Source organism: Elephantulus edwardii, unplaced genomic scaffold, assembly GCF_000299155.1.
Source record: "Elephantulus edwardii isolate Elephantulus edwardi_28Jun2011 unplaced genomic scaffold, EleEdw1.0 scaffold00063, whole genome shotgun sequence".
Lineage (NCBI taxonomy): Eukaryota > Metazoa > Chordata > Mammalia > Macroscelidea > Macroscelididae > Elephantulus > Elephantulus edwardii.
This window is the reverse complement of record NW_006399813.1, coordinates 6487867-6504016: the sequence shown is the minus strand read 5'-3', so window position 1 is coordinate 6504016 and position 16150 is coordinate 6487867. Positions and strand designations below refer to the sequence as shown.

At 49.8% G+C, this 16150-nt stretch overlaps 1 protein-coding gene across 1 annotated transcript in view; it reads right to left on the bottom strand.

Annotated features, from left to right (window-relative positions):
* Window positions 1–7949: 7949 nt before the first annotated feature.
* The window catches only part of MAPKAPK2 (mitogen-activated protein kinase-activated protein kinase 2), a 64479-nt gene continuing 56278 nt past the window's right edge, over window positions 7950–16150 (bottom strand). The window contains exons 2-10 of the mRNA XM_006887992.1: window positions 12020–12159; window positions 11777–11841; window positions 11401–11480; window positions 10883–11009; window positions 10130–10205; window positions 9629–9753; window positions 9190–9275; window positions 9013–9093; window positions 7950–8362 (exon numbers count right to left, since the gene is read on the bottom strand). Coding sequence (XP_006888054.1) covers window positions 8219–8362; window positions 9013–9093; window positions 9190–9275; window positions 9629–9753; window positions 10130–10205; window positions 10883–11009; window positions 11401–11480; window positions 11777–11841; window positions 12020–12159 — 924 coding nt within the window. The 3' untranslated portion in view covers window positions 7950–8218. The remainder of the gene's footprint in view (window positions 8363–9012; window positions 9094–9189; window positions 9276–9628; window positions 9754–10129; window positions 10206–10882; window positions 11010–11400; window positions 11481–11776; window positions 11842–12019; window positions 12160–16150) is intronic.

The following is a 16150-nucleotide window of genomic DNA, read 5'->3' as shown; positions in this document are numbered from 1 at the left end:
GGAAGACATAGAAGTTCCAACTCAACAATGGATAGCAAAAGTGAGTTCCTGCTCAATAGCACACAAGAATTTTAAAAGGCTGGCACAGTTTGCACTCTACTACTTACCTAAAGGTTGGCAGTTCGAACCCACCCAGCTTCATGGAAAGGTCTTGTGAGCTCAGTGTTGGATCCAATAAACATGGTAAGCAGAGGCTTACTTGTGCTTTCTTACTAATGTGTAGTGAATAATTTAACAATTTTTTTTCACCACGACCTAGAAAATTCTAGGTACAGCTGTTATCATGTAGTGAGTTTATTGTTCAAAATTACTTCCCTAGACCATTGCCTAGACCACATATTGGTCAGGAACATGCAAGTCAGGTGCAAAGTCTATCCAGGAGGGGTTTAGTGTTTCTGTCACTATGACAGGTTTAAATTAATCAGATTCAGCAGCATAAACTAGAATTATCAGCAAAGCAGCAGCTGTAAAGATTCCAGCACTTGTCCTTTGGGGCCAGAGATGCTTGTGCCAGACCAACCAAGACATACCTGACAACAGGAGCAGCCACGGCAGATTCCAAGATCCGACAGGAGACAGAGCTGCTTGGGGCTGCTGCTGCTGCATGGAGCCAGAGCAAGGGGCCTTGGCCCACGCTGGCTGGAGGACTGGAGGGAGAGGTCTCCAATGGAGAGGTCATAACTGACAGGGCTAAAAGAGATCAAAGAGCCTGCGAAGCTGCCCTGACTAAACTGTAGCTTGTTGCCAACCTGACTTGTAAACTGTTAACTTCTCTAATAAACATCTTTAAACGTCAGTATGCTTCTGAGACAACAATGAGATCATTTCAGACCCAGCAGTTGTACAGCGAGAGCCCTGGAGAGGGCTGGGTGTTGTTGGAATTGGAAATTTGGGAGGCCTGGTGTCACTTATTTGATCTCATGGAAATTGGTTGTGTTGTGAATGTTGCTGATGGGGACTACTTCCCTTTAAGGAATGTGCAGAGGTCAGAGTCGGTCACACAACCCCCACATTGCTCCCACTCTTCACAGCTGACATCTGTCTCTCCCAACCCCACAGCACTATCCTACCAATCAAATTTACAATCCCTACCGAAAGTGATGCTACCAAACCAAATTTGGGTGACTCTAATCCACGCCCCTCAAGCCTGTTTTTCATTGTTTTTGGTGATTCTTCCAGATCATGTATCCCTGGTGTGTCCATTTGCCAGGCAGAGGTAACTTATGGTTGTTGTGAAGCTGAACACTGTGACATCGATGTGTCAAATGCGATAATGATTACCATGGTAGACAGTGTTTAGTAATGCTCCCCAATTAAAACAAGGTTGGAAGCAGGAGTGGCGTCCACTTCTGTAAATAGCTTGCCTCCAAAAACCCCATGAACCTGGAGAAAGGATGAAAATCACACAAGTGTCGAGGACTTTTATTCACAGGGTCGCTATGAGTCACCTGCGACTCGACGGCACTTAACAACAACAGAGTACCCAGCAAGGTAAACCCAGGCTTAACATGTACTTACCTACTAATCTGCCACCAAGTGTTCCAAAAGTTTCACATTTTGGAAAGCCAAGTGGAATATTCACACAAGTAAGCTCATGCTTGCCTTACTTACTAGGTAACCGCCATTAGGTGACCTGTTTCCATGGTAATTATGACAAATTCAGTGACAGTAGAGCTACATGCTTTGCAAAATGCCAGATGCAAAGCAAACCCTCTTAACAGTTCTACTCTGCAATACATGGAGTTGCTCACCTCTTTTAAGGTTAAAAGAAAATAAATTGGGAGGTGAAGGAAATGGGGAAATGTCTGCTGTTAGGGACCTCTCTAAAGTGCTGAAGAGCAATGGTATCTCTTTGGAGACTAAGGTGCGTCTGATACAGGTCATGGTCTTCACAATCACTTGTTATGCATCAGAGAGTTGGACAATGACCAGGGAGGATAGAAGGAGAATTGATGCCTTTGAGCTGTGGTGCTGGAGAAGAGTATTGAGAATACCATGCACAAGCAGATTTGTCCTGGAAAGGGTTAAACCGGGTGGCTCCTTGGAGGCAAGGATTCTGAGGCTCCGTCTAACATACTTTGGACATGTTGTGAGAAGAAACAGGTCCTTGGAGAGGGACATCATGCTTGGGAAGGTGGAGGGACAGCACAGGAGGGGAAGGCCCTCTATGAGGTGGATTGATTCAGTGACTGGGATAATGGGATGGGAGTGTCAGAGACAGTGCGATTGGCACAGGACAGAGCGGAGTTTAGGGCTGTTGTACATAGGGTCGCTATGAGTCGCAGGCGATTTGACGGCACATAACAACATACAAACTTTGTAAATAAACCAGGGTAAATTAAAAATTTTTCTTTAAATATATTTAAAAAAATGTTTCAGGAAACCCCCATTAGATGTTAGTCCCAAATTTCGGATTTGAAGCAGCATGGGTCATGAATAAGGGGATTCCAGGCTGGAGGAGCTAGAAACAGAAGTCGGACCAAAAATACCCAGGGCCTCCCCATCAATGGCAGGAGGAAGTCAGACATCCGTGGGCAGATTCACGGAGGGATGAGGCAGCCAGCACGTTCCACTGGCAGACAGGTAGGGAGCCAGAGGGCAGGCTCAGTGAGCCCACCATGGAGATCTGATGGGAAAATGTCTTGTTTCATCTCATTTTCCGCCATCAACTTTGTCCTTCAGAGGTCACCTCTAAGAATCCTAGTGGGCGTTCTCCAGGATCTCTGACAGAATAGCTCCTCCTCCTCCTCTGAGTCATCTTGTTAGGGTGAAAAATATGTGAAGTTGTTCACTACAGATTAAGAAACACACATAAACCCATGCTTACTATGTTTATCGGGTACTCTGCCCCTGCCAGGGATTATATATCTGAAAAGAGGCTTTGATTCTGTACGACGATGATGCTGTGGGGTTGAAAGAGACCAGAAGTCAGCCATACTACAAGCAGAATCTTTGATGTGGTGGGAAAATCTGAAAATTGTTCCCTAAAGATTAGTGAACAAGCACACGTAAGCTCCTGCTTACCTGATGATTGGGTAATCTGACTGTGCGTGAAAACCACCTGCTCTGTCTCTGCTTTTTTCAAACACTGGCTGCCTCTGCCTTTCATTATATTAATGCCTGTCCTGGAGAGGGTGAAACCAGGCTGCTTTTTGGAGACAAGGATTCTGAAGCTCCATCTGACATACCTTGGGCATGTTGCAAGGAGGGACCAGTACTTGGAGAGGGACACCATGGTTGGAAGGGTGGAGGGACAGTGCAAGAGAGGATGACCCTGGATGAGATGGATTGACTCGGTTACTAGGGTGTTTAAGAGACAATGAGGTTCACTCAAGATAGAGGCAGGGTTCAGAGCAGTTGTACATAGGGTCACTATGCAAGTGACTCGATGACACGTAACAATAAAAACATCTCCAGTATGTGAGCACCATGAGGGCTGGGCCCACTTCTCATACATTTTTGGACTCCCAAAGTCCTTAGCATTGGGCATCAAGATATAGGTCCAGGGAACCAAAACACAGACCCTACCTGAAGGGAGGCCAACAGTTCAGAGTGGCCCAGTCTCACTTTCCGACTATGTCTTTGGCCTTTCAAAATTTTTGCATGGCCTCCTTTCATGCTCACAAGCCCGGGCGGGAAGGAACCAGCTGTCACAGTCAGCTCGGTGTGTGTCAGAGCAGAGCTCAATTCCATTAGGTTTTCAATGTCTTGATCCTCTCACCCACGACATATTGCCAGACCATTCTTCTGAGACCGACTCTATGTGAACTTGAACCTCTAACCTTATGGTTAACAGTTGAGCATGTTAACCATTTCCACTGCTCAAGAACCCACTTCCAAATTTGCACAGTGCTCACCACTGTGTTGTCCGTTCTAACTCAGCTGATCCACTACTGGGCTTCCGAAGCTGGAAATGAAAGGGGCATCATTCATTATTTCTCACCCTTGCAGTCTGATAATGGATTCGAACTACCAGAAATGCCAGGCCTTTGGGTTAGCAGTGTAAGCTGCTACAGACTATGTACCCAGGGCTCCCTAATCTGCTATAAAAATACACACTTGGGGGAAATACGTGTGGGGTGGAGGAAGGTAGACTGACTTTCCCTCCACCAGTAATGTTTTGGGCTTTTCTCTATTAAATCCAGGCAATAATCTTACACTTTGTGACTATGGTGAGTTCACTATGCTGGTCCATCTAAAGGCTTTGCAAAGTCAGGCGGCCTTTGCCTCTCAGAGCTCCACCCTCCAGTAGTCTGAACTGCAGCGAGTGCACAGGCATGGGCTTGGAGCAGGCTCACTGGTCCAGGCTGGGTCCCTGCTCCTTTCTGGAGCTTGAGGACAGGGCTCAATGCTCAGAGGTCAAGAGGCAGCAGAGATGGTAAACAATAACAGTAAACGTGGGGCTTTCCTTTGACTGGGATGGAGACAGGAAATGCGTAGGCTGTGAATGGGTGGGTAGGTGGTGCGGGCTCTGGGTGTGATGCAGGAAGGTGAGGTTGGTGAAGCTGGGGAAAGTGGCTGCCCTGCTCACTTGTAAATGTAAACAAACTGCCGACTGGGCACGCCCCTCAGCAAAGGGGACTCCCAGAGTGGACCTCATGACAGGAAACTACCCCGGAGGACCCAGGTGGGCCCTACCTAGCATATGTGGCCTAGAAATTGGAGAATGCTTTCTGTCCATGTCAGAGAGCTGTGGCGCTGATACCTGAAGAGTCAGAAATGTGGTTATCACTGGCTTTGAAGATGGAAGAAGGGATGCAGGTTCTTCTAGAAAAGGGCCAGTGAGCAGGTTCTCCCCAGGGCCTCTGGAAAGGCACAAGCCCTGCTCACACCCCCATTTTAGCCCAAGGAGACACTGGAGCCCTAAAGTATGGTAAGCGTGCATTGCTTTAAAACAGAACGTCTACTTATAGGGAGCTGGAGCCCTGAAAGATAAGAAACGTGTACACTACATTCGAGAGAGCTCTGGTGACCTAGTGGTTAAAAATCTGCTGCAAGGGGAGCTCTGGTGGCCCAGTGGCAAGAAGCTGCACTGCAATCCCAGAGGCGCATGGTTCGAATCCACCAGATGCTCTGCTGGGGAAGGAGGGACAATCTCCTCCTGTACCAGTCAGATCTGATTTGACGGTACACGCACACACACAAATAATAAAAAAAAAAAAAAAATCTGTGCTGTAATCCTGAAGGCACACGGTTTGAATCCACCAGACACTTTATGGTAGAATGATGGGACATCTCTTCCCATGCGATTAACCACCTCTGAAAACCCGACAAAGAGTCAGCTATGGGTCAGTTATGACTCGATAGTACATAACAACACTCGAGGGGGCTCTCATGGTATAACCCTGTACATAGGGAGCAGTGCAGCTAACACAAGGCAATGCCCTTCTGGCAGCTCAAATCCACCAGTGGCTCCACAGGAGAAAGTGGACAATCTCCTCTGTGAGATTAACGACGTTTATTTGGGGAGCACCAGCAAACTAATGCCTACTCCATAAAGCTCCCCACATCTTTCTCTCCCTCAGTTCTCCACACTTCCAGCAGCTCCAGGTACTCAAACAAGATTCCTCTGAAAACAAAATCTCAAATTGGCTCCGAGCAGTGGGGATTTCGGTTCTTTGATTATCAGAGGTTGGGAGAGAGAGGTGAACCTAAGTTCTCAAGCAAACCTGTGTGGGCCCCCTCGCGGTCTGTTTCTTCAGTCATAAAGCAGCAATAACCTGTGTTGACATTCATCCCCTTACAGCACTGAGGATCCTCAGAGACACTGTTGGTGAAATGCTCCACACAGTAAGCTCACTTGACTGGGAGGGCGGGCGGTGGAGTATGAAGGCTGCCTTCTAACTCTAGGATCCACCGCAGTCCCCAGCCTGTAATCTAAACTCACCGTTTGCCACCACAGGTCTCACTCTCTGATCACTGAGGCCGCTTTTGAGGTGTATTTTGGATCCTGCCTGGCCCCTTCCGCCCCCTCCTGGAACTTGGAGGTACTACACCAACCTGCTTCCTAGGTTCTTTCCTGAGTTGTGGTTGTTACTTTTGTTATGTGCCTTGTCTGAGTTGTTAAGTGCCCTTGAGTCGAGTTCATAGTGACCCTATCAACACCAGACCTGAATTCAGTCCTATCCTGTGCCATCATCATCATCTCTGACATACTATTCCTGCATTCACTATCTTAATCCATTTTGCTCGAGTCTTCTCTTTCACTGACCTTTTCAAGCTTGATGTCCCTTTCCAAGGAACAGCTTCTCCTAACAACATGCTCTAAGTCCCCACACGCCTTCTCCTTTGAGCTCATGCCAATCCCACACTGTGACTATGTCTCATGGGGGGAAAAAATAAGACAGTTCATTGATGCTGTGAGGGAACCAACTCATAGCTGACTCTCCAGTGGGATTTCCAGGCTGTAAATCCCACTGGAAGAAACTGCTCATCTCCTTGTGGCTACGTAGGTCAATGAATCACAAGCCACAAAAGCAGCTTGGCCAATTCTAGCAAAAACAAGAGTGGTCTCCCAAGTCTTTCTCTCCTCCCAGAATTCTGTTTTACCTCCTCCGCCCTGCTTTAAAGGGGAGCAGCACCCCATCACTCCTATACCTGTCACCCATTCCTTCCTCAGGCATCCAGCATCCTGCCTTCCCCAACCCCCCTAACCACTCTGCACATGCTAGAAGGGAAAGACAGGGATTGGGCAATGAGCTCTATGAATGAAGAGAAAGAAACTTTCAACTATTAAATTTGTTTAGTAAGACAATTTCGATCATACAAAACAACAACAATTTATCACAATCTGAGTGCTGGACACACCATCAGAGGAGAGGGAGGCCTCACACGGAGGGGAGCTGGGTGCCCCTACCACCCTGCCCCTGGGGGAGATGAAAGCTGAAGGATTCCGCTGTCCTTTCCCAAAAGGGAACGGGACCCTAGTCGGGGGGTGGGGGGCGGGCAGTGCACCTCTGCTGGTGCAGCCCCTCACTTCATTAATACTTGGGAGGGCACCTTGCTCTCACTGAAGGGTAGAGGATGCAGGAATTTTTTGTTGGGTTTTTTTTTTTTTCGTTTGTTTGTTTTAATGGAGGGCTTAAGTAGCTGGGAAAGGGGGCAGAGTTAGGATATCTTTGGTGAGAAGACTCCCCCAACCCACTCGGCCACACAATGGAAACAAGGTGGAACCATAAACGTGGCCTTGCCTTTGCCCAGGAGGTGTGGCCAGCCCTGGCTCCCAGCGGAGACACATGGACGTAAAAATGTCTCCATGAATTGCCCTGGCTGACCAAATGAACTGAGAGAGGCAGCCCACTGAGAAATGGCTAAAAGTTTAAGAAAAAATAAGCAGTGGGCTTATCATGGCAGGAAGAGAAATCAGAGGTTATTCGTTACATCAGTGCTCAGTGCACCCAGGACCAGGGCTGAACGGGGTGAGGGTGGTCCTGGGCCCAGTCTTCCAGACCCAAACCAGGCGCTAATCACGCCCCTCCACTTGACCTCTACACACACAGGGCCTGGCCCAGACCTGGAGGGGCTTCCCAGGCACTTTTGTGGGTCCTACAGGGGCAGGGTAGACCCATGGAGGGAGAAGGTTCTTGAGTCAAAGCCCCTGGCCCCACCAACACACAGTCCCAGGCACAGATGCAGGTACACATGCACACACAAATACACACACTCCCCTACCCACTCAGCACACTGGTGATGTCTAAGAGCTGCAGGGGGCGGAGGGTGGCACCCTGGCCCTAGGTCCCCGCAGCCTTAAACTCCCCGATGTCTCAGTCCTGGGGCCTTCAGGCTAGAATGGGGAGTAGGGAGGGTAGACACAACATGCCCTCTACCAGTTTCCACAAACACCCTTTAACAAAACCCAGACCCCTGCAGTATCCAGAAACAGGGTTTGAGGAAAAGGAAGAGGAGAACTGGGGAAAGGACAATAAAAGAGGTTTCATAAAAATTCTAAGTCAAATTACCAATAAAACTGCAAAACGAGCACAGGTTCAAGAGCATCTTGCTCCCTTCTCTCCTCATGCCCCCAGCCACCCAGCCTGTGTCTCCAAGGTTGGCCAGAACCAGGGCAGGCGCTGTTAGCCACCACCAAGATTCCAGCCTCCATGCAGCAGAGGAGGAAAGGAGGCAGAAGTGAACAGTCTGTGTCTCTTCTTTTTAAAAAATATATTTCATGTAGAGAGTTATTGCTTTTTCTCCAGCAGGGCCGGAGGGTGGAGGCGGCTCAGTGAGCCAGGGCCGCAGCCTCCAGGGCCCGCGTCTTCTTCCGCCTCTTCAGAAGCAGAGGGTTCGATGCGTCTTCTATCTTTTTTATCTTGATCTGCTCGTAGTCAACACGCATTGTGGCCAAGGCACTGGTCATCTCCTCCTGGGTGGGGAAGGTGTGCCAGGAAGGGGAGAGAGGGGGACAAGCAAAGGACCAGGAGAGACCAGAAGAAGGGGACGGGAGAGGCAAGTGGCCCAGGAAGGGCAGAGAGAGTGACAGGGACCAAGAGCAGAGAGAGAGGAATACAGACAGTTAGTGGGTCCACAGTGCTGACAGCAGCCTCACCCCTGAGCTCAGTCAAGCAAGGGTCTGGTCACTGCGCTGCCCATGCTCCCAAGGGCCGCTCCTGAGGCTCAGTAGGACACAGTCACAGCAAAGGGCAAAGACAGCACTGGGTTAGAAGTCAGAGACCCAGTTCTGGTCTCTGTCACTAGCTGTATGACCTTGGACAAGTCGTTCCCCCTCTCTGGGCCTGTTTCCTCATCTGCAAAACGAGAGCATATTGCCTGATGACCCTCTTGGTCCCCCGCCAAAGACCTTGGGTGTAGGGAGTCTGCCGGAAGAAGCCACAGCAGAGTTTAGATCAGACACAGAACCTCTGCCAACAGTCTGGTCAGGAAGTCGATAGGCCTCTACTGTCACTCTCCCAAGACAGCCCTGGGTGAGACATTGCCAAGCTAAGCTGCCTGTCACCCGCAGGACTGCGCATGCCCCTGGATGCCCTCAGTCCCTCTCAGTCAGGGCCCCCTCACCTTGACATCCTCCCACCGCTCCTTGTCCTCCTTCAGGACTCGGCTGGTGTGCAGTGGGGTCTGAGGGACCTTTGTTGATTGCTGGGAGAGAGAAAGGGTATGAGAGAGTGAACCTGGGGCAGGCAGAGCCCCACTCCACCCTTTTGGACCCAGGTCTCCCTAGCCTGCTGGACTTACCATGATCCAAGGGTGGTTCATAAACTCCGTAATGGTCATCCTCTGAGTGGGCTCTGTTTTCAACAGGTTCCGGATGAGCATCTTTACTGCGGGGTGGGGACAGGACAGAATTCAGCTAAGGGCCGCTCACTCTGCCCTGCTATCAAAGGGGAAACTAGGTTCATTATGGGTGCTGCATGGAAGCAGTATGCCCACGGAACTGGCCTAGGGTCTTTTATAGCTTTATCACTTGGAAAACCCAAACAAGACCTGTGCCCTCATGTCACACAGCCCCGTCAGGTGTTTATCATCCATGTATGTCTCTCTCTCTCTCTCTCTCTCTCTCTCTCTCACACACACACACACACACCCCCATCCCCAGTGCTGGCCTCCTACTTTCCTCCAATACTTCTGACCACACTCACACACAGCCCCCTATCCCACAGTGCTGGCCTCCTACCTTCCTCCGATACTTCTGACCATTCTGGGTTTGGAAATTCATACTGTCCCATTCGAATGCGACTCTTCATACCCGGAGAGATGGCAAGGCCATGGTTGGAATAGAAAGGGGGATACCCACACAGTCTGGGTGCAGAGAGGAGACAGAAAGAGAAAAGGAGGGCTGGTGTTATTTCGGGGACTGACACTGGAATGTAGGGAGAAACAGCCTCCTTCTTTCTGTGAGTCACCCAGAAGTACGGGTGCATTGATTCAGTCACCATTTGGAGTCCAGGGGCAGGGTCCAGGAATCCAACACACCCGTGAGCCAAAACACACACTTCCCTGTTCAAAAGTCAGCTTATAGCCACACTTAGCAATCAAAATCCACTACACACTGGGAAAGGGGGCATGCGGGGGATTCCCAGGGACATCCCCGCCCAGAAGGGGACGCTAGCACTGGCCTCTTCCTCTCCTCCCAGCGATGTCCAGCCCTGCCATGCCTCAGTCCCAGTACACTCACAGGATGTACATGATGACACCCAAGGACCACATGTCACAGGACTTGTCATACTTCTCAGGCCCCAGGACTTCCGGAGCTGCAAACCAAAGGTCAGCATGATGTGCCAGGTTCTCGGGACACTGCAGTCCCCCCAGCTCTCTATGAATGATGCCCCCAGCCCAGCCCTTCAGCCTGCATGACGGGACAGCAGCTAGGACTAGGACCTCAGGGCTGGGGGGAGGTTGGGAAGAACTCCTCCACAGAGGAGCCCTGGGGCAAGAATTTCAAAGTGAAGTAAATCTCAACTGCAAGATCTCAGCCTCATGCTGTCCATTTTATCTGACATGGGGCTCTGGTGGTAAGAAACTATGCTGCCTACTCAAAGGTACACGGTTCAAATCCACCAGCTGCTCCACGGGAGAATGATAGGTAATCTGTGCCATTTACTGCCTCTGAAAACCCGCTGGGGGTCAGCTGTGACTCAACAGTACACACAACAAGAAGCATGCTTTGAGAGTGGATTTCAGGTCAAACAGCTGAGACTCCAGAACCAAATCAAGGTCTGTACTGGGAACCTGGCATTCATGAAAGCACGTCTCACGCAGACCACTTCCTATCACTTTCTCCACCCTAGGCTGACTCTATCGAGTCTGTCTCTGATCCAGATCCCATCAGAACCAGCCCTGCGGGGGATACAATTCCTTGCTAAGGCCTGTAGGAGGAGGTGTGAATGATGTCTGGGCAAAGCTTGGTCCCTGGCCCCCCTGGACTCACCCACATAGTAAGGCGTGTAACAAGGAGTGGTCAGAGAGTTATGGCTGGTGGTTTCCTTGGCAAAGCCAAAATCAGTGAGCTTCAGGATGGTGTTGGGCCTTTTGGAGGTGTACAAGAGATTCTCAGGCTGCAGAAGAGGAGAAAAACCATGCTGAGCCCGGGAGGGGCCCTGGCTCATGCATCCATTCTCTTAGAAGCCAAGTGTCTCGTGCCTGTGGCCCGGACACTATGAGGACTGTGAGCTGCAGGACCAATTCCCTGTCATCAGAGAGCTGCGGGGTGCTTAGAGCTTAGAGACAGGCACACAGATCCTAAACGCTAATATAAACACATGGGGCAGAAGAAACCAGGGTGGATCTGTGGTTCTAAGAACCACAGACCGAGTGTGGCCAGACGGGCTTCACTACTGGGTTTGTGGGTTTGCCCAAGGGCAGCACCTAAGCCTCCCTGGGGTCACCACAGCCGCAGTCCCCAAGGTCCTTGGCAGCACCTGAGGCCGAGGTGTGAACAGCTGGTACCTTGACATCCCGATGAGCAATGTTGATTGAGTGCAAATACTGGATGGCTTCACCGATGCTCTTCATGATTTCTGATGCTTCTGGAGAGAGGAGAGAAGGTGGAAGGAAGAATGAAAGAGTGTCACTGAGATGTGCCACCAGGACAGAAAGCTCAATAGACCAGGGCCCGGTGCAGCCCAAGGCCCCTTGAACCCACCACCCACCCTCCAACTGGACTTGGAGATGCTGCCTGGCCTCAGTTAGGCTGCATCCAGCAACAAGTAAGAAGAGGCACAAGTCCCATACCTTGCAGACGGCAGGTATTTCAAGGGCTCAAACCCTTGGGATGCCCAGTTACCCTGCCAGCTCACAGCCTGCCCCCTCAGACTCTCCCTACCTCTCTCTGTGAATGCTTGGTCTCCTCGGTCCTGGATGCGGCTGAAGAGCTCTCCACCATCCAAACTGAAAGAAAGTCACAGTGAGGCATGGGGAGCAACAGCCAGGTCCCAAACAACCTCTCCCCTGCCAACCAGTGCTCCTTGCCCCCAGAAGGAAGCCTGAGTGCCGGCTGTCCCCAGAAAGCGAGGGCCTGAGTGCAGAGCAGGTGTAGGCTCAGGACAGAGCAGGCAGAGGGACTCACCATTCCATGACAATCAGCAGGCACTTCCTCCCGGCGTACAGATTCTCATAGACGTCCACGATGCGGACGATGTGTGGACACTGGGAGGCCTGCCAGTGCAGCTCCACCTCCCTGCGCGCCTTCGGGCAATCCTGGAGCATCTACAAGCAGAGCAGCCGCCCAGTCACTGGCTGCTCGGCAGGTGACAACTCGCTGCTGTCCCATGTGAGCCTATCCCAAGTGCTCAACCATGTGCCCTTATCCTCCCAGACACACCATAGACCCAATGTCACCAATGCCACTCTACCAGTCCTTATGACACTGCCACTGGCCACTCTTTCTTGGATTCTGAAAGTCCTTTGCAGCAACTAACCCACTCCAAAACTATCTCCACTCAGTTGATTTCAACTTACTGCAATCTTGTGCATAGCTGAGTTGGAACCGACCTATAGCTGGTCCTCTAATGGGTTTTCAGAGCCAGTAAATCACATGGGAAGAAACTGCCCATCTTTCTCTGATGAGGCAGCTGGTGGATTCAAACAATGTACCTTTGGGCTGGCAGCACAATTCCTTACCATTAAGCTACCAGAGCTCCCTCAAGTGAAAGCGGGCAGGGCTTCTATGACTATAATGGAAGTGAGTGCTAACTTTTCTTTCATGGAGCAGCTGATAGGCTAAATAAAGTACTTTAACTGCTGCTCCACCAGGGTTCCTTTTCCACTCTACATAGAATTCCTATCTGACTCATCCCTAGGATCTTGCCAGCCACACTGAGATCAGCCTTCAGGCCATCCTGTCCTTCTGAATGGCTCCCCTGCTAACAGCAGGAGGTCTATCCTTGAAGACAGGTAGTCACTGTGCTGGAAGATACGGAGTGATGATGGCATTGAGGGGAACAGCACATGGAAATCAAATGGAAGAGGCCTCAAGAACAGGGAGACTCCAGAACCATTAGGAGGAAGCACATCTAAGACCCACACCCAGCAAACCAGAGCGCTGTCCATCCCTGATCTCCAGATGACTGACTCAGAGGACCTCTGGGTCAGCCAGATCCTTTGAACCTTGGTTCTTCCGGGGTTTGCAATACTGAACAGATCACGTAGCTCACTGGTCCTCTCTCTTCCTTATCTCCTTTTCTTCCTTGGGTGGGGAGGCTGGGGGAGGAGGGGTGGGTAGGTTGAGGATGGGTCTACTGCACAGGACCACCCTCCTCACTCTCCCAGGCTCAATCCAGACTAGTCTAAGCTGACTCCAGTAATCCCAGCCCCTTTTCTAGCAAATGGCTTGGGGACGGATCCAAGATCCAATACTGGTCAGAAAAAGAGCATTATAAAGAAATCTGCTAAGAAGCTACTTAAAGAGAGGCCAGATCAAGGAACACCATCCCCTTTCTGGGGAAGGCAGCTGGACAGGTGGCAATGCCCTCAATCCTTGTTACCATCACTGAGCATCCCCCAGACTCCTCCTTTGATTAGTCACTAAGCTTCCCTTTCTGCTAGACCACTTTTAGTGGGTTGTTTTAGGTTTTGATTGTTGATTCTTTTAATCACCTGGAACCCGGTGTGCATGCAATAAAAATGGCTGGTATTTTTTTTTCACCCCTCTGTTCCTCCCCTTGCCCCCTTTAAAGGTCCTCATAAACGTTTTACTAGTTAGCTATTTCTATAATAATGGTCTTATACAGTATTTGTCCTTACGGGACTGAGTTAGTTCACTCAGCATAATGCTCTCCAGTCCCTCCCAAGTTAGGTAATAATTTACAAAATCATTGCTCCTGTGTGCTGCATAGTATTCCACTGTATAAATATACCATAATTTCTCAAGCTATTTGATTGTGGTTGGACATCTGGGCTGTTTCCATGGTCCTGAGATTGTGAACAACACTGTTATGAACATTGGTGTACAAGTGTCCGTTTGCGTCTCAGTTCTCATTTTCTCAGGGTATATTCTAAGCAGTGGAATAGCTGGGTCATATGGAATTTCTATGTTCAGCTTTTTGAGGAGGTGCCAAACTTCTGGAGTTGCCTTCCAGAGAGGTTATACCATTTTACAATTCCACTAAGAGTGTTTTAAGAGTTTAACATGACAGCAAGTAATAAATGTTAGAGAGGAAGTGGCGAGATGGCTGGTATTTTTATTACAGAGTAACAGCTAAGCACACAGCACAGAAGTCAGAATGATTAAGATGAAGGAGTTTCCATGGGGAATCAGAATCATCCCCGCAGAGTGTGAACACCAACTGCCGTGGACACGCCGGGGGAGGTGGTGAGGGAGAATGCCAGCTGGGATGGAACGGTCGGGCAGGGGGAGGCCTGCACAAGGCAGACACTGACAGCTTAGAGGGGTGCAGCAGTGAGGGGGAGGAGACTTGTGGAAAATGTAGAAGGAAACTGGTAGACAGGCTCATAGGGTGAAGATGAAGCTAAATTAGAAACATCAAAGGCAAACATAGGAACTCCCAACAGTAGACATACGTTCAGCCCTTCTGACACTGCGTTATTGTCATGTGCTGTCGAGTTGCCTCCAACGCATAGTGACCCTATGCACAATAGCTTTATCCTGAGCCAATCTCACAGTCTCCAACACACCTACCTTCAATATCTTCTAATTTTACAGTAATTCCCATTTTACAAAATAAGGAAACTGAGGCTCAGTGAAGTAATGCTGGTGTTGTTAAGTGCCATTGAGTCAAGTACGACTCATTGTGAACCTATGAACAAGAGATCTGAACCCTTTTCTATCCTGTGTCTAGGATTAAATTCTCGGCTGAAGACCAAGGCAGGGCTAGAATCCAGGTCTGACTGACTCAAAAGCTCAATCCTACAGTCAGTCCTCAGCCACGAGGCCAAAACTTAGCAGCTTCAGGACACCAGGGACTGACTTTGGAGAGGCAATGTCCCAAACAGACGGTCTGCGGTAACACCAAACAATTAATTCAGTCTCTTAGAGAAAGTCAGTTTGAATCCACAAGCTGCTCCAAGGAAGAGAGGTGAGCAATCTCCTCCAGTGACATTTACGGCTTCTGAAAACCCACTAGAGGTGTGGCTCTGACTCTTCAGCGCATTTAAGAGGGAGCACGTAGGAGTCAACTCAGGAGGTTGGGTCCCCATGGGCTCATGCTGCCACCTTGTGGCCACCCAATGACAGTGCCTAGCTCTCCATCAACCCACCTTTATTTAATTTAATTTAGAAAAACATTCCCTTTCTTTTCCTACACTTCAGAAGTAGAAAAAAGTGGCACTGGGTGATTTTATCTGCATATAACTCAACCCAACAAGCTTTCACTGACCTACTCTAAGCCACACACTGTACTGTGAATGCCAAGAGCTCAGGCTATTCAGGTGAGAAGGCAGACTATGAAGGGAAGACAGACACAGAAGTATTACTACTTCCCAGTGTTACTAGTACTTCTGTGTAACCTCTAATGTGCTGCAATAGCAAGCTTTTTAAAGGGCTCAGGAGCAAAGACTGCCAGAGCAGTAACACAGAAAAGACCTCTCCAGCTCCCTACGGGCACACAGGAACTGAAGCCCAGAGGGAAACAATCACAGCAGTCAGATTGACTTAGGAAAAACTAGACCAAACTGACAACTCCTGGTTGCAGAGCCTCAGCAAGGTGTCACCTGTCTGAGCCCGTGCCCAAATCCAGCACAGAGGTGATGATCCCAACTGGCCTCCCCCCTTACGGAACCACAGGAAGCAACTAGTGATGCTTGACCCTAAAAAGGCTTTGTTCTCACTATAAACCAGCAGCCTCAATGCAACAGCACCACCTCCATCACCCTGCTGTGGGCTGAGGCTTGAGCAGCTGACATAGCCAATACAAGTCAAGTTACTATGATCTCACGGCCAACACTGCCGTAGCTGGCCCACCTCCCGGAAGTCACCCTCAAGAGATGTCAAGTGCACCAAGGCCCAAATGCACACACAACAGTCCTATGCCCCTCCTGAGCCCCAGGGCACTCCCTGCAAGTTCTGTGCTCTCTGTGACACCATGGAGCATGACGTTAAGTGGAGTGTGACGTTAAGTGGAACAGAGTGTGGAGTCAGAATGCCTGCATTCACATTCCAGCTCCGGATGTGCACAAATGCTTCACCTGGCGGAGGCCAACATGTAAGGCTTATGTTCACCCACAGACATCAATGAGGCAG